Source organism: Cavia porcellus, unplaced genomic scaffold, assembly GCF_034190915.1.
Source record: "Cavia porcellus strain 051 isolate PalLab524CR breed Dunkin Hartley unplaced genomic scaffold, mCavPor4.1 scaffold_5, whole genome shotgun sequence".
Taxonomy (NCBI): domain Eukaryota; kingdom Metazoa; phylum Chordata; class Mammalia; order Rodentia; family Caviidae; genus Cavia; species Cavia porcellus.
In genome coordinates, this window is record NW_026947488.1 from 108,502,526 (window position 1) to 108,527,221 (window position 24,696).

The window sequence follows — 24,696 nt, forward strand, 5'->3', positions numbered from 1 at the left end:
TTAATTTTGTTTTTGTTTTTATTTCATTTTTGCAATGCCAGAGGTAGAATCCAAGGCCTTGTGATTACAAGACAAGAACTCTACAGCTGAGCCATGTCTCCAGCTCTCTTTATAATTCTGAATCTCTTTGTCAACACCTAAATATTCAGCATCTAAATGTAATCTGAGTTATAATAAACATTTAAATTAGAAAGAATGGATATCATGATGAATTTGAGTATTTTTATGATTTTTATTTATATTTATATTCATAAAAACACTGTCTCATGGTTGGATTCTGGAAACTTTTGTTTTAGTTTACATTAAGCAAATTTTTAAGCATTGTATTTCTCTGTTTTTACTTTTATAAAGAGTCAACTGTTAAAATCTAGCTTATCAATTTAAATTTGGAGATTATATATATATATATATATATATATATATATATGCACCATAATTGAGACAGGATCAACTTTCTACACTCAGAATATTCATTTTTTTCTTATATGAAATTGAGCATCTTGAAATCTAGTAGGCTCCGAAATTACTGATTTACTCTTTTACACAGTAGTTTTACCTTTTCTGTAATTGCATACATGTTGAGCTTTATAACACATCATGTTAGGTTTAGTTTCATTCTTATAGCAAAGCTTTTGTAATTCTTAGCAGACAATGTACCATATCCATACAATTGAATAGTTATTGATTTGAGCGAGATTTCTACCCAACAACATCATTTATGAATAAAAATATTTCTTCCTTCTAGTAATTACACATTTAGATTGTATTTTATATCCTCTTACATTATCTAGGATTTGCATTTCAGTATTGAAAAGTAAAAATCAGAGTAAATATTTTGCTTTCATTTTGAACTTAGTGACATTTGTATATTTATTTATGCTGAATGTAGTTTTTCATTTGTTTGACTTTCAGTATGGTGAATAAAGCCAGTTTGGATGATTGAGCTCATAATTTTTAACTAATGTCCACACTCATAGTGTTTAATTAGGGTAAGTACCTATTGAAGGAATTGCTGAATCATTTCATTAGTGTATTTTTATGTGTATAAGAAATTACCACAATAATTTCTAGAATGATTGTACAGTTATTCAAATCATCCACCAGATCTGATAGCTCTAACTCACTAGAAACACTTGGAATTACTAGCCTCTTTAATTGTGGCAATTGTCGATTATACATAGTGCTACTTCACTGTGGATTTAATTTGAACTGTATTAGTAACTGGCAATATTGAACTTTTAAATTTTTACTCATTCTTACATCACTTTGGTCAATATATCTTTTTAAGTGCTTTTCTCATTTAGAAAAAAAATTGACTGTTTAGCTCCTTGTCACTTACTTTTAGGATATTTTTACCATATTCTGTCCTTTTAATTTCCTTGGATATTTGAATTTTGTACTCTTGCACTATATCTTCAAATCCACTTCCACGTGATGGACTAGTTGTTCTGTTCTCTTAGAAATTTGCATCTTTCTTTCATCCTAAACACAACTTGAAAACTAGAGCTCTGTTTTATAAACTTTTCTATTATTTATGACAATATGCTAATTTCTATAGCAATGGATTATTCATGAGTAAAAGTTTTGTCCAATTGATTGTTGTAATTGTCTTTAAAATCAGGAAGAACCATGTAATGAATGGTTTTGAGTAGTTGGCAACCACTTGAAAAAAAGTAGCTTTCTCCAGCCTTAGACGGTTAAATCATTTATTGTTATTCACATATAGTAGATCAATGAATTATGCATAAAAAGTTCAAAATGTGAGAAACGATTATTTTCTTTTTTCTTTTTTTTTTTTTTGTCTTTTTCGTTTTTATCTGTACCAGGGATCGAACTCATGACTGCCTACTTGCAAGACAGGCGCTTATGCCGCTGAGCTAAATCCCCAGCCCCGAAATAATGATTCTTGAGAAACAATTTCCCAACATAACTCAAATAGCGAATAAGCAACAAGAAAAAAATGAATACATGAAAATATATTTAAGATATTCAGTTATTTAATCCTCTTCTGAATAAAATTTAGAGTCACAATAGGAAAGAAGCATAGATTAGAATTTATTAATTTTTCAACCACTATTTTAAACAGATTTGAAAAACTTGTTGCTAATTAGGAAAGTAAGTGATCTCTCTCTGTCTCTCTCCATCTCTGTATATATATATATATATTTATGTATTTATATATATACTATATATATTTATACATATACATATATATTTACCTATAGATAGGTGATAGATACGCTAGCTTACATATCATATATGTGTGTTCATATTTATCCCTGAATTCAAAATTATCCCAAATTGATAAAAATATAAGATAAAAAGAGCTGTTCCTCAAAAATGAAAAAGAAACAAATTACCAGTTGACACATTCTAAATTCATTTTTATTACCTTTCAAATAACATTGAAAATTTGGGCTTGCCTCCCTGCATTAAGTGCTATGCTGGTCATGTGTATAACTACAGGCTGATAAAATTATCCACTTGGTTTAGCACAATTTCTTTTAATTGCTTGTTAATGTGACATAATTTTAACTAGCTCTTTCATTGCCATTAAGCAATGCATCCTGTAATCCTCAATGTGCAAATATTTATGTGTTACATGTGACATAGTTTGGATTTAGAATGCCTCAGAAAAGTTTATGTTCTAAAGACATGTTCCCACCATAAAGTATTGTTGAAAGGTGATGGAAGCTTTAGAATTTGAGGACTGATGGAAATAGGCCACTGAGGATATAATGGACCCTGATACATCCCCCAGCTTACCGCCATAAGGTTAGTGGCTTTGCTCCATATACATGCCCTTTCATGGCGCTCTGCCTCCCCATACACCCAGAAAAAGATTAGCCAAATGAGTATGGATTAAAACCTCCAAAACCATAAGATAAAAATTTTATTTCTTTGAGTTGTCTCTGTCAGGTATTTTGTCACAGTGATAGAAAGTTGCAACATATGATGAAAATCAATGGAATATTTGTATGTTTTTATTGAATTCCATAATACAGCCCTCTTTTTCTTTGCAACTATTCTCCAGAAATTCTCTAGAATTTCTCTAGAATTCTAGAAATTCTCTAGAAAATCACAGAAGAAATACAAATCATGTAAACATCATTTATCACATTTGGTAAACTGATCCAGAGAATATAAAATTTATGGCAGACACATCCAGTTGATTGTCTAATAGCCATTCTTTCATCTCTTTCCTGGTAGTAAAAATTTTACTCCCCGCCCCAGGTATTGTGTTTCATAAGCTCCTTCAGAGCTATGGAAGAAGAACAGAGTGGGTGACATAAATGTTGTGCAATGCACTCTTTAAGTGTGGGAATGTAATGCCACCATAGCTAACTTGGAAATAATATTTAATATAATTTCTCACTATATATGATTGTCTTTTTTTCTAGTAATGAATGTGAAAGTATGTGACACATTGTCAGGTACTCATAATGCCATTCTGAAGGTGGCTATAAACATACTGGGAAAATAACTTAAGTATTTGAATATTTTATATTGCTGTGGTTTTCACTTTCCTGAAAATGCACAGCCTGTAAATATCATGTCATGTGAGTTAATATTCATTTTATTGTTTGTATTAGCTACATCAAAGAGAACAAAACTGACATAAAACTGTAAATCTGTGAAAAAACAAAGAATTGCTTACCACTATGAAACATTTTGCTTCTCTTAAAATACTAAGAATGGCACCAAAGAATATTATTTCGATATGGAAGACAAATGTAGGCATGATGATAAATATGCACACTTATGCATAGCATATGTAACATTTGTCTATGCCTATTAATGTCTATGCACTTAAGAAATACAGTTTTTATGCATGCAGGTATATGATATATCTTTAGATCACAGACAAACTTTTGCAGACACATGCCCTAAATGAACAACCATTATAAGTATAGAAAGGGTCACAGGACTAGAATGTAGATTTCCTGAAAGTTTTCTATATAATAATGTGCAACTTAAAAATATTTATTGCATATACTGAATATGTGCCATATGAGCATGCATTTAATTATTAAACATTAATATAAAAATTTAATCAATACAAATATGAATGCAAACATTATCAAATTAATAAAGCTAATTATGCAAGTGTACAATAATGCTGCACAATATATAAAACTGAATATGTTGTTTAAGAATGATAAACATATGAGCACTTAGCTAGATTATTACTTCTATTAGATTGTAGTAGATTGCACACTATCAAATACTAAAGGTAAAGAATAGGATAAGAAGAGAAACTGCTGCATAGGCCATGTGGAAGAGGTTTCTAGTCTCATCCATATGATTTTTACATGTTTCATGTCTGAGTTATCAGGAAAGAGAAGGTCCACTTGCCTCCCATGAATCCATCAAACACTGTCAGTCATAGTCTCTTACTTCATATTCCAAATTTAAATGCCCTGAGCAATCTTTATCCTTAATAGTTGAAAAGTTCAGGGTTAGCATAAGAAGGAAGTGAGCACTATAATGATTTAGGTACCCTTTGATGTACCAAAGTGCTAATTTACCAGATGGTACCCTAGAGTTTTAATACATTTCTGGTAGTGCCTAATTAATCCCATATTATAGCAATTAACAATAAAATACTACTTTTGCTTCCATAAATTGTGGAGTGAATTTTGTTAACAATTTCAGTGAAATAGCCTATATTTTATCATTGCTTTACATTTTTAAACACTGTTAATCTATTCATAGGACTTTGTTGATTCATTTTTCAAGCTACTAAGTTAATATTATTAAATTATGGAAGAAAATGAATCATTACTAGCCTCATGTTCATGATATGACCTTACAGCTAAATTGAATCCCGACAGTTCAGATAATAAGCCTATTTTAAGATGGCCTAATACAATATGAATTGTGCTATAACTTGTTTCTGAAAATTGCACATGGATTGATTAGAATATGGGTTAGAATGGTGTGACTTGTGCTAGACTAAATCATAAATTTTAGTTAGGGTAAAAAATAAAAACAAAGTATGAATTTGTAATAAGAGTGGTGGGTAAAATTACATTTAAGTTGTGTCTAATGATTAAACTAGTAGATATAATTATAAAGTTAAATTAATACAACCATAATACTGAATGTATTAATAATATATTTTGTACTATGAAGATGCTATTTTACTTTGATAAAATTTTAGATGTGAGAGTTTTCTGTGCATCAGAATTGCTCCAATTGACCTTTTTTAAAAAGTGAATTATGAACACTAAAGTATCAGGGCCTTGCAATGTTAACTTATAAAATAGTTTCAATTCTTACGGTTGACTTTGGTAAACTACTTATTAATTTAATTCAGTTTTTCTCTGTAATATACTCTTCATCACAGTTAATACCAACTTTCTATCACTCTATACAGTTCTGAAGTTGTGAGACCATGACAGCCCACAAGATTGTTAATTTAGTTCTTTAACATCTCTCTCACCTATATGTGCCATGTATGTCTATGGATATGTATTTTATTTCTAGTATCTCTACCTCTGTATTTTTTCTTTATAATATATTTATTTTCTGGATCTCTTGTTCTGACATGCACATTTAAAGGAATCCTAACATTTGACTCACAATTTTTGATGATCTGCAGAATATTTCATTGCTGGCTCACATTTTCATTTATGTCATTTGCCATCATTTATACATACAAAACATGTGATTGAGGAACTTCAATTTGCTGCAAAGTGAGCAGAACTCAATACATGGAAAAGCGAGCCAGTCATTTACAATCTGATTACAAGACCAAAGAGACAGACTCTTGCTTGGAATAAGCTGGTATGATATGATTGTAGGAACATGTTTGTGCTGAACACTTTCTTTTTCTTTTTTCCATACTAGACATTGAATTCTGGGCTTTTGAATTGAGCTTTACAACCTTAGGTGACTGTAATCATTTACTTGCGTGTGTGTGTGTGTGTGTGCGCGCACACATGTGCATGTGGGTATATTAGACACGGTGTCAGTAAGTCGTTAAGCTGCCCAGGCTGGGATCATACTTGAAATCATCCTGCTTACACTCGGAGAAGGCTGAAATTACAGGTCTGTACTGCACTTAACTCTAATGAACATTTAAGAGGTATATAGTCTAAATTAGAATGCATTATAGTTGTGAAATGTGCAGTGGATTTCAAATGCTTACGACACAAAAAATTAAAATGTGTAAAATTAACTCTTTCTGAGTTATGTCCTCATATGTGATGCATGGTTTCAGTCCATACCTCTGCTCTGTGAGGTTCACACCTCTGTTCTCAGACTTAATATTTACTTACTTATATTCCAATTCTCCACAGTGGTTCATATGTAATTTTTTACAGTATATTTATTTTGCAACATTAACAGTTGTGCTTGGCAGTTATTAGATTCTGAAAAAAAATTAATCAAATTTTATTTTCTAATAAGTAGTGCTTATTTCACATGTAAGTGATATAGACATGTTGTAAAAATTTTATAAATAATTTATTTTTCTAGTTTAAGAGATATTTTTACAATCGGTATCATTTCTAGATATCTCTATGTTTTCATTTTATCTAGACAGTAGTTACAATGTTTTCTCTAATTGCTGAAGAAACTCTCATACCAAACTAATTTCAATTCCATACATTGTGTCATCTGCTGTGTGTCAGCTTCTATTTTAAGTGGCACAAATAGGCAGCAAATGAAGAAAACAACCCTGTTTCCAAGTATTAAATTTGAGATAGAGCATGCAGAAAAAGCAAGAAAAAATAATTTAACTCAGAAATGCATCAACAACAATAAAGTTAACCTTAGCTTTAGGTGATATGATAAAGGAAGACATCTGTGATAAACTGAATTTTAAACTGAGAAATCTGCTGAAAAGGAACAGAAATACAATGATATCATTAAAGTTCTTAGCTGAAAGAGGAAGGTATAGGGGACCTGAATCATTAATAGGGCTGGCCTGAATGAGGAACACCATGGAAACCAGTACAACTTGAGTAGCATTAAGTGATTATGAGTAGAATAGTGGACAAGATCAAATAAATGGGCCAGCACAGCTCATGGACGGGCCTATGCTTTAGGTGAGCATTTGAATATACTTTGTAAGGGCAATATAATATTGTTCCTATTTTTGACACATTTGAAAATATAACATTTAAAATGTGTTATTCCATTGCATAAAGGATGAATTTTAGCAGGTGTGATTTGTTAAAATCAAGGAGATCATTTAAAAATTCTTTTAGTAAAACAAAGGCAGAAGGTGATGATTCAAAAAAAAAAAAACATTTTCAGTGGAGATGAAATTCAGACAGTGTAAGTTTTTACGCAGTTTAAACCTTTGCCCTATATTTTGGTCCCACTATGTATTAACCAAAGAATCTTGTTTTCATTGAATATATTTACACTTTTCTAAGGTAGATTTATACTAAATTATATTTTTCTATGCATTTTTGGTAACCTTAGACAAGTAGCGTAAATCTTACACAACTATGAAGAATGAAATACTAAGACTGATAAATTATTTTCTAAGCATCAAATTGTTAATTAATTGGGATAGAATTCCTCATTTTGAAACTATAGCACCACTTTTAATGCATAATATCACCTCTCCTTTACTAAAGAACCTATCAGATGAACAAATTTAAATTTAATTATGGCTTGTGTAAAGATGCCTTCCCAGCTCTCACGCAGTCATTGGTGGGGCTTTTTCAGAGGTGACTGGATCTAGAGTGCGGGATGCTGGAATTGATTCACGGTGCATTGCTAGGGCACTAGGATTAAGGGTGTGAGTGCCACTCATCCTATTTTGTCCTGGATGAGATATAAGGGATAGAAAGAGCTATGGATGTCCCTTCTTGGTTTTCTACCTGAACCCTTCCATGAACTGTTTTTCCTCCCCAGTGCCTGTTGACATGACACCTCCCTTGGAGCCAGCCAATTACAGACTCAAATCTTTTAACTGTGGGCTAAAGGTATGTTTCCTCCTTTATTTGGCTGCTGAGTATTTTCTCTCAGCAACAAGAACAGTAACTAAGACACTAATGAGAAGGTTTAAATTAATACTGATTTATAGATACAGAAATGCACATTCGCACATTACATGCATACCTTGTAAAATAAAGAAAAGATGTGATCTAGGTCATTCTCATCTGAATCCCTGCCATCCCCTTAAATGTGTCACTCATGGCTTGCCATTGTTATAGGATTCCGGGGCATTCAGTTTGCACAGTTCAAGGAGATCATTAAGATTAGTCCCCTTCAGTTTGCAAGCTCTTCCTCAAGAGTTCAAGTTTCACTACTTCCCTTCTTTACCCTTCTTCAGCATCCTCAGAGGTTGGATCCTTCATCTCTGCTCTAAACTCAATCCGCATAATAATACATTGCTGAAGCTTATAAATTTCTTTGAATTTGTTTTCCCCACAGACACAAAATGTCCTCTTTTGCCTCTCTCACCTAATTATATGTCTTCTCCATCAAATCTTAATGTTTTAGGAACATATCTATATCAAATATTCCTACACTTTGTGGTGACATGTGTCTCTGCTGGGCTGCTAGGGGTCCTTAAACAAGTCTATACCGCAGTTGTCTGCACGATGTCACTGTTTGGAGCCTCCTGTGTCCGTGTGTGCATGTGTGCATGCACGTGTGTGTATGTGTGTGTGTGTAAACAATGTTGAATGATTAAATGGACCATGGTTTTGTCAAGAAATATGACATATATTTATTAACGACAATAGAAGTGGATATAATAATAAGAATAGCTCAATAAGAATTGATTTTAAAACATTGTGTCATATAGAAGTTAACTACAATGCCCTCACTTTAGCTACTTTTATTACTCTTCTTCTTTGTGGAGACAAAAATAACTTTTGATCAAACTTAAAAATCATAATTAAATCACTTTGAGTAGCTGTCTCCTCAGAAAGTTTTTTTCAAATCATTATGTAAGCCTTACTAATGCAAAAGGAGTAACAATATATATTTGAAGTTTCAAATATTATTTGGTAAAATAAATCATTTTCATCATTAAGATCACAGGCCCCATATGTGTTTATTTCTAATCAGTTTTATTTTAATTGAGTTTATCTGAAATCTATCTTCTTATTCTTAATAGTGTATTGAATTTTTCATCTGCCATTTGACCTGTTACCAAAGGAAATATATCTGCTTGCTCACCTATGAATTTAATATTAAAATTTGTCACAACAGTAAATTTTAACAGAGATTTGAGAGTTAAGAAGAAATGGTGAAATACAGTTTGAGGGCAAATCCTTAAAATGAAGACTTTCCAGTGACCTTTTATTGATATATTGTAATTCCTCTTTGTCCTCCATCTATGAATAAATTTCAAATTTTCAAGTTATTAAGTTATTTAAGCAATTGATTTGGGTAATTTCATGTTTGTTTTATGACACAAAAGTTTTACAGTTCACTGTCATCTATCATTAAATTTTTTCATCCAGTCATTTCTAACATAAATGCATGATAGAATATTTTCTTGCTGAATTCTCCTGTCAAGTTTGAAAAGTCAGTTCAAAGAGCTATAGCTGGCAAATGGGAGCATAATTTCTTATATAAATTATGACAGTTTATTAGAAATGTGGAAATTTTAATGTATAAGCACCTTATCTAATATCATATGCCTTTGTGCTACCAAGAAATAATTATCAGAGGAAATATTTTCCTTTATATTTTTCTATTTTGTATTCTTTGAACAAGCATTGCATGGACAGTTTACTCACTAGCTTAGAAATAAAGTTTATCAGAGCAACAGTGGAAGTTTGGACACTAAAAAGAAAGAAGAATATAACAATTAATGTTGGAAGCAGTGAAAGAAAAATTATTTGCCAAACAGAGGGCTCAATCCACTGCACGATATATTGAATCTCTGAGTTGTTAAAAAAAATTGACCATTTGTCACTTACTAACAAGATCTAGCAGTTCTTTAATTTTTCACATGTGCCCAGTTTGTCTACAAGCTAACAGATGACAAATTATCATTGTGATTATATATTTTTAAAATTACACATGAGACAAATAGTATATTGGAGAAGTTAGTTAATTTATACTGTCAGTAGAGTCACTAATTTGAAGAAAAAAGTCAATCTGAACCCAGTAATTATGTTTTATACCTTAAGCCACAAACTCCAATTTACAGATAATCCTGAAAATATTTTAAAATTCTCTTTAAAATCTAAAATTTTGAATAAAGTAAAATAAAGAAACAAACATAAAATAGTTCCAATTTTTCAGAGTAGGTGAAACTTGGAAACAGATTTAACAGAACACTCACTAAAAACTAAGAACTGCTTCAGAAAGTGACAAGAATGGTGGAAGAAATATGTTTAAAGGAAAGGAGAGAGTTTAATGGGAATTAATGTTTATGTGCTTTTTACAGTGATAGTTTTACAAATTTAAATGTATACCTTATTTTTTGATTACATTATGTACACTAAAATTAATAAATAATTTGAGGGATCCACAGGGAATAATAAAATGAATTTTTTTTCAATTATATTCATTGGATATTTATATTCAATTGTATTCCTCTGTAGAGATGTTAAATGCAGAGCTACAACACAATTTTCAAAATTTTTTTGTTCATTTTATGAATAAGACAAGTTATCTTCACTAAACACAAATAGCAAAATCTTAATAATTCAAAGCAAAGCAAATGTTTTCAAATGCAAAGTTTTAAGTGATAAATCAAAAAAGGATCAAATTATACTTTTAATAAGATATTAACAAAACATTATTAAATTTTTTGCCAAAAGTGAAACTTTTCTTTGATCTTTGTCTGTAAATCTTACCATATATTTTAAATAGCTACTGAATATTTCATTATAATTAAATGTCATTCTAGATAGCATGTTTTACTGATTAGCATGAAACACACTCTAGATTGAGAAAACTCCATATTCTTTTGAATGACCTTATAGCTTATAACCTTTTGATATTTTTGGTTACTAGCCTATTATACAGTTTTATAAACTTTAATTAAAAAGTTGAGCAATGCGTAGTCTTCCTTTGATGGTGAAGATACATGATATACTATACTACTTTGATCACCTTTTATCTAAAATTCAAAATTATAACATGATTTTTGTAAGGAAATTTCTCTCTCCTTTATGCATTCTTTTAACTGCAGCCAACAGTACAACACACAGAAACACACACAAGCCACACATTTGCCAAGTATGTCCTGCTATTTTATTTGTCTTCACATTGTTAGCATTTGTATGTGTGTGTGTGTGTGTGTGTGTGTGTGTGTGTGTGTGTGTGTGTATTTTACCAGGAGTCACTAGAGTAAAATTATATGGAGAATGTATAATTTGCTTGCATTCACTTTTCTTCATCTATTCTATTAATGGAACAGTTCATGGATATGACTGTGTAGTAATTAATGTGGAATGATACAATAGATTTACTAATCTTCAGGATAATATTGTCAACTCACTGACCTATAAGCAATGCATTTATTATCATCCCCATGTTAAAGACTACTTTTATATTTCTGTTTTTCCCTTGGTTTGAAGTAGAGCGTCAGCAATGTCTAATGCAGGGGAAAGTCTAACATAAAGCAACTTATTTGGGAATACTAGTTATTGATCTTGAGCTACTTGAACTGCCTCTGAAATGTTATATCTCTTTTGCTCTAACCAATGCCACACACTTTTTTCTTTTTCTTTTTTTCTTTCTAGAGAAACAAGACATTTTGTTAGAAAAAACATTAATTTTTAGAATGTAATAATGTACGATTACAAAAATCTTCACTGCTATCTACTAATTTTGACTTTATACTTGGAAATAGTGTAGTTTTGCTTTGAATTGATAATTTGGTTGATTTTGACTTTAGAGTCTTTGATTATGGTGAGGAACAGAATATCAAAATATCATACTTAAATAAATTTAGACTATTTAATGTGATTGAAACCCTCTTTGAGTACACAGTTGACCAATTTTCAAGGGTGCAGTAGTCTCTATTTACCTGAATTTTTACACCTATAAAATAATTTAATCATTTGCAGTAGCTATAAAGAGCAAATATAATTTTTCCAAATATAAAATATCATTATAACATACAGAAGTAAATATTATATTGCTATTAAAATACAAAAATATATTTATGAATATTTTGGGACCTAAAGTAAAACTTATAAAGTCATGGGATGTTTATGCTGTTTTTTACTTTGTATATAGTGTGTATTCTTCAAAAGGAATAGCAAATTATTGACCAGTTACATAAATTGTGCAATCAATGCATAACCATTAATAAAAGGATAATATCAACTATTCAACAAGGTCAATTTTGTACTTTGTAGTAGGAAACCCAGAAGGTAATAATAAATATCACAATGAAACATCATCAGTAGAAAAATGTTAGAAAGTTTTAAAATTCTACATTTTTAAATATATTCTAAGTATAAAATTTCAATGATAAAAAATTTCTTGACAAAAATGAATCCAGAATAACTGAATAGATAAATGGACTCTTCGATGGTATATAGACTGCAGTGTCCTCTGATTAAATGTATGTGACAGCACCGAGTGTAGTTTGGTTATTGCATTTACTTTCAGAGTGCTGCCAGTTCTTACAATAATCACTAGTTTTGCATTCTCAAAAATGAACCCTGAAGAATGACTACAGTGTTCGTCATTTTGTTTTATGGTACTCATGGCCTTATGGCATTTGTTCTCCTTTTGGGAGTTTGAAGTTAGTAGAAAACATTTAACAAGGAATTGCATCCAAGGTCCGTTAAAGGCACTAGATTTTATACTTTGCCCTTTTTTTCTTCAGCATTCACACTTTGCCTAGCATATTTTTAGAGTTAGGAGAAATTCATGGAGAATCAGCCTAAAAATATTTATTTTAATACTGTAAAATTTAAATGAACTTCCAGTCACTTCCCAAATGTGTTACAGGAAAATTTGGATAAGACTGAATCTATAAAACAAAAGATTGAAGGGGGGAAGCAGAGAAATCAATAGTAAAAAAATAACTAATTGAGTCTTTTACATGTATCACCTCCTCATGATGAATTTAATCATTTTATAAAGACTTTGTGCATACATATGCACATTTGTAAATATACAAACACATTAACTTGTTTGTATTTATCTTAATTAACAAGATATTTTTGTAATCAATTTTAATAAACTATTTCTTAGAAAAACACAAAAATTAAATGAAAGTTACAAATTCTTGAAAACTTTTCTCATCATATTTATACAATCTTTATACTATTAATATGCCTCACCAGAGCATTATATCTGTAGATGTTTATGAAACTATGTATATAAACCATTATTACTATATCTACAACTTACTTTTGAATTCATTCTGGAAGTTGTATATTCTAAAGATTAAGACAATATATGACCATATACACTTCATCAGAACTCAATATTTTATCACCCTAAATATCCTTTGCTGGCTAAGTATCCCTCTCCCTCAAGCTCTAATCATTTCTGAAAACCATTAATCATTTTACTGTCCTTGCAGATTTCAGTATTCCACAAAGTCATAGAGTTGGAATTAGTATGTTGACATATTTGTTTGAGTACTCCAGAGGAACAGCATAAGTAGAAAATACAAACACTTATTCAAGAGGAATTTTTTAGTAAGGTTACAGAATGAGAAGCAGAAAAGTCCACAGTGATTATCTGTGTGAGGAAGAACTGGAAGATACAGAAGTTGTTCAACCCAGGATGATGGACAAGAAGGATCAAGGGCACAGCACCAGTCCAAGATCAAAAGCCTGGAAACTGACTAGCGTGACATCTGTGTAAGTCTGCACTGGAAGGCTGAAGTAGAAACCGACAACCAAAGGTGATGGGAATCTTAGAGCTCTTCAAACATGTGATTATAAGCATTTTTAAATGCATGTTGTCATTTATCATTGTGTTTGTTGAGACTTTTGCTCAAATCTTTTGCCTATTTTTGCAATCAGAATTTTTTTCTTACTGTTATTATAAAGGAGTGCTTGCACATTTTGGAATATTGCTTTCATTAGAGGTTTACTGAAGAAACATTTTCTCTCCGTCTGTGGGGTTGTGGCTTCATTTTCTTATTGTTGTCTTTTGCATGGCTGGAGCTTTCAGTTTTAATAAAGTGAGTGTTTTCAACTATTTTTTAATATCTTTGTTATTAGAGATATCATCAAAAAGTCACCTAGGCTTTCTTTTAGGTTATCCTCCATGAGTTTTACAGTTTTGAAGTCTATTTTTAAGAACATGGTCCACTTTGAGTTACTTTTTGTGAAGTTTATAAAGTTTATATCTACATTAATTTATTTTGCAACCAGATGTCCAGTATTTTCATGGTCATTTATTTAAGTCTAACTACTTTGTATGTGTTTTACCAATACACAGTTGATTATATTTCTGTGTTGCTATTTATGGGCTCACTATTGCATTCATTTATCTCTTTGCTTATTGTCTTGGTTACTTTTTACTCATTGCTGAGACAAAATATCCCACAAAGTGGGAAAGGAAAGATTTTTTTTTTACAGTTTTTGGTGGTTTCAGTCCATACTCAGTTGGCTCCAAGGCAGGGTGGCATGGCATAGCCGCAGTTCATGGAGGCTGCAAACAGCAAGGCTGAAACCAGCAAAAGAGCCTGACACACCTTCTTCCTTTCATTACATCACATCCTGGCTCCACCCCTCTGTGGGTGGAGCACTCAGACCATCAATCCAAGCACTAGACGATGAACCAATCACAAATGCATGATGCAAACTCATGAGGCCTGGGGGACACAACATACACCAAGACACTTCCTCTTTCACCAGTATCACGTTATTCTGAACACTTTTTCTTGATAGTTACATTTAATTATTAACAACTTTTTAAAAATTTTTTTAAATTGTAAGTAGGCAGATTAAATCTCAAATTGCTTCACCAACTCATTAAAGTATCTAAAATTACCCGCAGCTTCTATTAAAATGCATATTTATTTTGAGAAGACTCATTGTAGATTTAGTACTGTGCATTGTAAATAAGCACAGGATGATGGTTCCTAGATCATATTTTTAAAAATAAACCAAAATAGCAAACTAACTTTGAGGCTGTTTAACCAGTGATTCTAGAAAATGTTCTTCTCTATTATACACATATATACTTTTTAATAAAAAAGGATAGTCTCTAAAACTTTTAATAAAATAAACACATCATCTCAAATAATCATATATCTATATTTTTACTTGATTTAAAACATATTAATATATGTTTTATATACAAATGATTCTTAACAGATGAACAAAGCTCCTGTAGTCAGACTTTATTTTGGAAGTCATTGTGGTCAAATAGCATGTTCTTTGATTTAAACAGTATTTTATTAAGCTTATTTAAATTTTATGTATATAAAATTGCTATCATTTTTTATGTAAGCCCTGGGATATCCTAATAATACATTTTGTCTACTTGGTAATAATTTATCGACGAGTAAAAATTATTACAATAATTTTTAGTATAATGAAATATTTGTCAACCTCTTGGGTTTCATAGATCTAGTAAATCATTTTCAGGAATATATAAAACTTATTAAAGTAAACACTAAAAGTAAGCAGTCTCAATACAAAACTAGAAAGGAAGAAAAGAAACCTAGAAAATGGATTAGGAGGGTAAAGGTCTAGTTTTTAATTTTAACTGGAAAAATCATAGAAAATTAGATTTATAAAACTATATAGAAATTTTACCAACTTATTTCTTGCATCTGATTGCATTATTGTGTTTTCAAGAAACATCATTTTCAAATTAACCTCCATTAAATCTCAAAGTATCCACTTGTTTTCAGTGACTTCATAGCTTTTCATGTCCTCCATTTTTTGTGTTTGAGTGTTGTAAACTATGATGAATTGGAAAAGATTGATTTCACTGCACATTAGATATTACTTGACTAAAAAAATTATATGTAATTAGGATGTTTAATGTAGCTGTTTTCAAATGGTTGGTAGATGTAGTTCCCTTCATCAGAATGATTAAACTTGCTTCTTCAGAAAAAAGATGTAGAGAGATGGCGACATGAACTACAAAAGCTACTTGCAGAAATAATCCAGAAGAATTTTCCTAATTTAGCAAAAGGTAAAGATACTCAGATGTATGAAGCATTCAGGACCCCAGCCACCTACAACCCAAACAGAGCTACACCCAGGCATATAATAATCAAAATACCAGAAATCCAATATAAGAACAGAGTATTAAAAGCTGTCAGAGACAAGAAACAGATCACTTACAAGGGTACACCCATCAGAATTACAGCAGATTTCTCAGCACAAACCATCAAATCACGAAGAGCGTGGGGGGAAATAATTCAAGCTTTGAAAGATAATAACCTCCAGCCAAGATTGAAATGTCCTGCACAACTATCCCTGGAAATTGATGGAAAAACAAGGTGCTTCCAGGATAAAGAGGAACTAGGGGAATATGCAACCACCAATCCAACTTTACAGAGAATACTGCAGGATATTCTAAAAAAGGAAAATACCAAGATTCCAGAAATAGTGGCAGAGAGGCCACAATGAATGGAGCAGAAAGCGAAATGAAGAAGACAAACTGACAACAAATGACAGAAAAATAGCTCAACAGAAATGAGGCAGAGAAGACTGGATGATAGGAACAGCTATTTTGGAGAAAACAACATCATAATAGGTAATGCTGATTTAGTATCATCTTGTTTTGAAGTCTCATCAAGCTTTTGCTCTTCTGTCTCCATTGGTCTTAGCATGTTGTATCTTATTGGATTTTATTATATGTGATAGTATAAACAAAAACCTTTATAGACAAGGAGATTATATAGAAACCGTTGTTCATTTTCTGTTAGTTGATTCTAAATACCCTGTAATACTGTCATTCTCTTGAATGGTTTTACATTGTTTTGATATATTTGATGCTACAGTATATGAAGTTATACTCAAAGATTTCAAGGAAAGAGACAATATGGTAACTACATTTATGTCAGGATTATCTTGTGGTAAAACACTATTTTGCTTAAATGGTTATGTTTTTTTCTGCGCTGTTTTGTTGTTATGCCCTCTTTTATCTCAATCTCCATTTTATTATTTACTTTTTTATTTTTATCCTTTTAATTAAGGGAAAAATAAACTAAAAAATAGCAGGATATATTATAGTAATCCACTTTGATTTACTATTAACTTGATTTGAAGCCCTGTATTGCTCTCACCATCTTGTTTTGACTGATGTTCCTCTATTCTGTTTTGCTTGATAGTACGAGGTTCGAAAGTATAGGCAACAACTATGAAGATAGTGGGATTCATTATGACGCCCATTCTGGTTGACTATTATCTACTTTTGAAGACCTGTAATGTCTCCAATGTTTTGGTTTTGTTGGTTTCGTTCTTTACTATTTTGTTCAATTTTATTATAACTGATGATATAGGCAATTCTATTAGAGATAGCGGGAGGCATTATGGTAACCATTGTTGATCACCTTGTATTATGTTTTTACATTATCTATTATGTCCACCCTTTTGATTTGACTGACTCTCTTCTTTTATGTCACATTTGGTTTTACTCTCTTCCAAAAAAAGTAATAAGAACTGTGGGAGCAATAAATGTGTAAATAGTCATTGTACAAAGGAGAGGAAAAGAAAGTGCTCTAAACGATATAACTGCATGTATATTTAAGTGTATAAGATAGACAATGATATTACTGAGTTTTGTTGGATCATTGAACAGAACTATTTGGTCTCACTGTTTGAATGTCCACTATATAAGCTTTAATTTTGTAACTTGAACAAATATTTCTAAGATGACAATATGTAATTCATTAACTAGTGATTTCCTACTGTTTATTATTTTTCTGAAATTCTGTATAACTTGTACCCTTTCTTTGCTTTTTTTTTCTTTTTCTCCTTAAATAAAATTTTAAAAAAAGATGTAGAAATGATCTGTTCATATCAAAACAGTGTCAGAGGTCCTACAGTGTTCTCATTATGAACACATGCAAGCTAAATGTCACTGTTTCATTATTTATCAGCCCGGTCAAAGACAAGGAAAAGTACTATTATATGACCCGTGGCAACAGGACAAACTGGAGATTCCACTTTTCTATCCAGAAACTTACCATCTTCAGGATCCTCAGGGATTTGAAGATATATGATCCATCTGGCCACTAAATGTGTTTCTTTCACGTGATGGCAAAGCTATTATCTTGGGAACTCATGGTCCCAGAATTTCCCAAAAAGACAACATGGAGTAAAATCTACCAATTCAGTGGTTTCCCTTATCTTATTCTCATTTTCTCATTTCTAAGGACGTGGCTTAGAATATAGAAGACTCAACCCCTTGCTCATTATTGTGACATTCTGCCCATTCTCCATACTTCTCTAGTCTGGAAAAAACATTTCTCCTTTTTCCTTCTCTATACTCATTAGGTATACCTGACTTCTGTACAACATATAATCTCCACACTGCTAAGAAACACTAGGAACTAAACTGGTCTACCTCAAAATCTGATATAGAAATCAAGGGAAGCCAAGTGATAAAGGGTGAAAACAGACAGCATAATTTCTTTAACATGTCAAAATATCATTTCTTTTTGTATAACAAATACAACAGATACAACATTTCCTTGTGAATATATAAGACTTCCCAGGAAACTTCAATAAAAGCTTAAGTGCTTTGATATAATTGCATACTGTATTTTAAGTAAGTTATTTTGCCCTCAAAATTTTAGCAGAAGAGACAAAAAGCATAAACATTCTGGCATATCTTGTTTGACTGCAGAATTTCAAGTTTCTCATTTATCACTGTAAAGCAAGGACAATTTTATGACTTTTCTGTATGAGCTGCAACAATCAGCTACATACGTAGCTGTACATCACTCTTAAAAAAAGATTCTTCAATATTTTCCCTTTAAGTCAAGCGCCTTGTTTCTTCAATAAACTTCTTGTTCAAAATGAAAAACTATAAAATAATAAAACCTTGTTTATTTAGCAATATTTTAGTTTTCAAGCAGGTTTAAAATGTGGCCTTTTGAAAACTAAGTGTGAGGTTATATGTTTTTCTTCTTAATTTTAAATTCCTTTAATAAAAACCTTACAAATAATTCCAGAAAAAAGTCTACTGACAGTTTTAGTAAAAAGTGCTTTTCATGTTGCGTTAGTAAATTTCAATACTTTAAATTTTATGTTTTAAAAACGGATTTGAATTATTTTTAATACCGTTAACTGATATTTTAGGAGGCCAAAGTAATATAAATAAGTTAATGTATTTTGTAAAACTATTTGTTCAGTATAGACAATATTTTATCAGCACAGAAGTCAGAAATAATAAAATTGTTGAATTATACCACAAAATCCTTGTTATTAGACACATAGATCAAATACAGAAACACACTTAAACATTTATGTATTTAAAATGGAGAATTTATTCAGCTTTGATGAGGTCAGTAGTTAAGGAAATTAATGGTATTGAATAAATAGTATTCAAAAGAAAAAGGAGAACTGTAATCTCTGGAGAACTGCACAAGAAAGTACCAGGCTTAGTAAAGTAGCAGAATAAGTGATGACAAAGTCATGGATAAGAAAATTTACTGTGATTTTTTTGAGAAAGTGAAGATGAGACGAGGCAGGGGCACTGGATGAAGGATTGTTCCATGTGAAACAAGCCCAGGGCTTTGGTATGTAGAAATTCTCTAATTGCTGGCCCTGGATTGTAGGAAAGCAGGAAGATATTATTTCAACCTGTGTGAGCTGAATAAAGGGCATAGTTCACCATACAGGATTTGGATTTTTTGGTTTGCATATATTTCCATGACAGTCATTTGGTATTGTAGGAAGTAAGTATCTCTTCAAGGAGCAGTATTTCCAGGATTATTATATGTGTGATTACTGGGAAAGGATAGATAATCATAATGTTAGCTAACTCCTATGTGACATATAATAAAATCAAGTAATACATATGTTACATAATAAATATATTATAATGCTTTATGCATTTAGTAATATGTAATGTTTCATTACACATTCACAGGGTTATAATTACTCATTTTAAGACCAATGGCTTCCTTCCATTTGTATTTTATTCAAATACACTGTTTGCCAGTTTCCATCATTGTGACAAAATATTTACATTAAAAATGTATTTAAAAATTAGAGTCTTACATCAGTTGATAGTATCAAAGATTTCAGTCCATATTCAATTGGCTCTGTTGATATGGGGCTGTAGTGGTGCAATACACCTTGGAAAAACATGTGGCAGAGAGGTATGTTCAGTTCATGGCATCTAGAAATCAAAGAGAAAAAGTGGAGGGTTTTAGAATTACATATCCCCTTTAAGGCACTTCTGCTAATATCTAACTTCTGATGTCACCATTTAAAGTAACAGGGCGTCCTAAGTCACAGCCTTTAATGCATGAGCCATTGAGGGACATTTAAGATATAAACTAAAGCATACACTATAAAAATATTTTAAAATGGCTTCTTATGTTGAATTATATATATATATATATATATATATATATATATATATATAACATATATGTTGTCCATATGCTTTGAAGTTTATATACATTATGAAATAAAAAATCTAGCTAATTAGCTAGATTTCATTTCATTTCATTATCATTTTTGTGATGAGAACATGATCAATTCAATTGTATTTGTTTCATATGGAATTGAGTAGACAAAATTCAGAAATAAAGTGAGTAGTCATTACAAAAGTGTACTTTTTCTGAGTGAAAAAATGTAAAATGATTGTATTTGAGCACACCAGGCATAATAATTTTGTACTTTAAATAGGTGGTATTTAACATTTTGCTCACTAGGAAGCATTTAGGAGTACTTACAAAGTTCAGAATTAGGTGAAATTGCAGACACAGTACTATTGATATTTCAAAAGCTCAAGAAACCATTTTGATATTAAACTACAATTAGAATTTTCATTATAAGACACTTTTTTGATTATAAGACACAAAATCATTAAATCAGTACAATAGAAATCATTAAATCAGTAAGAAATCAGTACAATAAAATCATTAAAAATAAATTTTTCCATTAATGAAAGTTGAAATAATAATATAGTTCTAACTGAGGGCTCAAATATATTTCTATATATAGCCCTATAATTAAAATGCTGAGGTATTCTTCTGCTTTCTGAAACAGAGGATTCCAAGTTCTAATTAGGATAACAGTAATTAAATTATTGATTCAAAATCTTTGTGTATTCATGCCTTAATTGTCATTTTTTAAACTTGAACTTTAAGTCAATTGACAATGTTTATGAAAAGTTTCATTTTACTAATTTTATTGCAATGTAAATACAGGAAAAAAGTAATACATTATTACAATAACCATCAAAAGGTTAACTCATTAATTAAAAATACTAACAATCCTTACTCTTGCTTCAATTGATTTTCAAACATTTCTTCCACAAAAATAACTTTTCATTATGCACTGTGATATAGCCAATGATTTGTGTATAAACATTGAAAGAAATGAGTGTTAGAGGTTCAGTATGAAAATTAACGGTATGTGAACAGCGGAGGTGGTCATTTATAAGTGTCCTTCAGATGGCTCCTGGGAGCATCACCAATTACTCTTCTTCCTCCTCTTCCTCTTCCTCCTCTTCCACAGCAGGGCTAGCAGAGCCCCCTGAGTATGGAAAGCCAGCAGGCCGGAACTCAAACAGGGTCATGGTGACCCGTTGCCACCCCACAGTGCTGCGCATGGTGCTGGAGGCCCTACAGGCAGGAGAGCAGCGCCGGGGCACCTCAGTGGCAGCCATCAAGCTCTACATCCTGCACAAGTACCCCACAGTCGATGTCACCCGCTTCAAGTACCTACTGAAGCAGGCCCTTGCCACAGGCATGAGCCATGGCCTCCTTGCCAGGCCCATCAACTCCAAGGCCAGGGGTGCCACTGGCAGCTTCAAGCTTGTCCCCAAGTGTCAGAAGAAGCCGCAGTGCAGCAGGAAAAGTACTCGGACAGGGCCTGCTGGCTCCAGCAAGAAAAAGATTGCAGAACCATGTGAAGCAAGAGCTCCCCGCAAACAGGGCAAAGCCCTAGAGACAGCCCCTCAGGGAGGCTGCAAGGCGAAAGGCACTGGGCCACAGCAGGTTGTAGCCAAGAAGGACCCCCCCAAAGTCAGCTGGGGCTTCCTCAACTGTCCACAAGCTTGGCAGGAAGCCCAAGGTCTCAGGCAGCAGGAGCAGGCAAGAAGACACAGGAGCCCCTGGGAAAACGTCAACTGCAGTCTCCAAGGCTGGAAAATGTGCTGCCTCCCTGAAGGGTACAAAACCCGCAGTGAAGGCTGCCCCAGGGCCTGGACCCAAAGTCATTGCTGCCCCCAAAGCCACCACTGCTTCCAACGCTGGTGCCCCCAGGACCAGGACTCTGTCTCCAGCCAGGAAGGCTGGGGGCCCCAAGAACCCCAGGCCACTGGTCAAGAGGTCATAGTTATTGTACTCAGAGCTCAGCAGCTATAGGCCGGTGGGACTGTGGGTGGCTGGGCTGGAGTTTTTATTCCTCCAAATCATTGCACTACTAATTTAACCCTAACTTATTTCTCAAATCATGACCTAGTTATCAATAAAGACACTGATGTATCACCAAAAAAAAAGAAAATTAACATTCCAAAAGTCACACATGCTAACTTAAAATAATAAAATGAATTTGGAAGTACACATATAAGACTGTATTAACATGCTCAGATTCCAAATATTTTTCATACAAATTTTGATAAGTTTGACATGTAAAATAGGAGTGCTGCTATCTCATATTTCAACTTATTTTTCCTCCACAATAGTGATCGTGGATTTTAAATCACATGCTAAGTCTAATCTATTAATACCACCTGACAAATAAGCTGAATCAATATCACTACCGTTTTGTGACCCACAGTGAATTGATCTGCAACTGATAACTCCCTGACTTTTGTGGCTCAGAATGATGCAATTCCCCCATGAATTTTTCATTCATTCATACCAAAATGCAACACAATACTTCCTATATTCCACTAAATGAGAAACTTAGATTCAACATTCTATTCTAACAATCAGAAAAAAAAAATAACTGAAGGAAGTGGACAAGCTCTATCTGTTACCAGATTGAGAACTGTAAAAGAAGTGAAAGCACAGGACAACGAATTTGTCCTCAGCACACTTAGAGAGCCAGGTGAATACAGACAACTCAGTGAGTTACTTCAGGATCCTACAAATGTGGCCAAATGTCAGGGTAAGAAACTGTGAATTGAAGTTGAAGAATTTTTGGAAGTTCAGTGTAATTCTGAGAATTAAAATACTCAATGAGATTTAGCCACAATACTTTTGTGTTTTACCTAAACAAGTCTCACCTGGTTCCTATAGTAAATACAAGAGAGAAAGTCTATTGTAGATTTAAAGATAGAAAAAGAATTATTTTGACCAGCATTTTCTGTACCCAATAAAGTTTTCTCAGTATAAATTATTTTACAAAAACTGAACTGCTTGGGTTTATTCAAAGCTCTACTGATATGACATAAACAAAATATCTCCCTCCAATATTCCATGTGACAAAAGAAAAATACTGACCCTTGCTTTTGTTTTTATTCTAGCCATTTTATTTCACTTCACGAATCCGTGGTGGTGGTTAAGGACTTATGTAATGTAAAGGTTACATGCATAGCTTCACCAAAAGATAAGCGAGATATAAGACTGTAAAGTGTTTTCCTTCCTGCCCCTGCCTATAAGCCATTCAGAGTGCAGGTGGGGAGAGCTGAGATGGAAGCAAAGGCCCTGCCTGTGAGCCAGCTGCTGCATGGGGTGGGGTGAGGAGTACAGCTTCCCCTATGAGCAGCAAGCTGACTCGGAGGCACTGTTGTTTGACTGACTTAGCAAGCCTAAACCAAGCAACTATTTAGAGGACAACAGTATGTAATATAGTAACTGTGGTACATTTCCTACTGTCTTATCACTGTTTAGATGCATTTTATTGCTGTTTTATTCCCCTTAAATTTAAAGATAAGGAAAAACTGAAGGAATTAGTGGGATCCAAAATGTACAATAGATATTGTGAAGGTGAAAGGGGAGGAAATGTCTAAAAAGGGAAGGTGGTAGCTATAGTTAATTTCCTATTAACTTGTTTTGAAGTTCTGCATCATTTTCATTGTTTGGTTTGGTTTCATTTTATTCTGTTTGTTTTGTTAGATTCTATTGTGTCAGGTTGTATGGGAAATTATTTCTACGATAAAAAGATATATTATGGTAGCCATTGTTCATCTCCTATTCTCTTGTTTTGAAGTCCTGTATCACTGTATTGTGTTTTTTGATTGCTTTTATTCTGTTGTTTTGCTTGATATTATTGTCTCATTGTATGTACAGCTATTTTAAAGATAATATGAGATATTATGATAGTCGTTGATTATCTATTATCTTGTTTTGAAAGTCTGTATTGCTTTCATGGTTTTGTTTTGATTGGCTTTATTCTGTTTCATTTTGTTTTGCTTTGTTCTCTTTAAAGTAAAACCTTAAAAATCTCTCATTCATTAACATCTTGTTACTACATTGTCAAAGCCTTATTTTCAGTACTTCACACATTAAAATGTAAAATCACAGTTAGGAAGACAGAGTCAGACTCAGAAATAAGAGAGTCATTAGTATGATTAGAAAAGCAACGTAAGTCACTTACGATTAATGTGCAATAGGCTATACTGGATAAAGAAAACAATACACAGGACTAGGTGATCAGTGAAAAATGCAGTGAGTATGCTAAGACACAGCAAACA

At 32.3% G+C, this 24,696-nt stretch overlaps 1 protein-coding gene across 29 annotated transcripts in view; it reads left to right on the forward strand.

Annotated features, from left to right (window-relative positions):
- Nucleotides 1-24,456, forward strand: part of LOC101787859 (histone H1.8-like) — a 109,265-nt gene extending 84,809 nt beyond the window's left edge. For 9 of the 29 annotated variants that reach the window (XR_010047163.1, XR_010047161.1, XR_010047168.1 and 6 more), the window contains 3 exons: nucleotides 913-989; nucleotides 7,876-7,946; nucleotides 11,676-16,514. Coding sequence is in view for 3 of the 29 variants with exons in the window: in XM_063247914.1 (XP_063103984.1) it covers nucleotides 21,506-22,420 (915 nt within the window). In the remaining 26 variants the exon portion in view is untranslated. The other 20 variants (XR_010047149.1, XR_010047157.1, XR_010047169.1 and 17 more) reach the window with 17 other exon arrangements.
- Nucleotides 24,457-24,696: the final 240 nt, after the last annotated feature.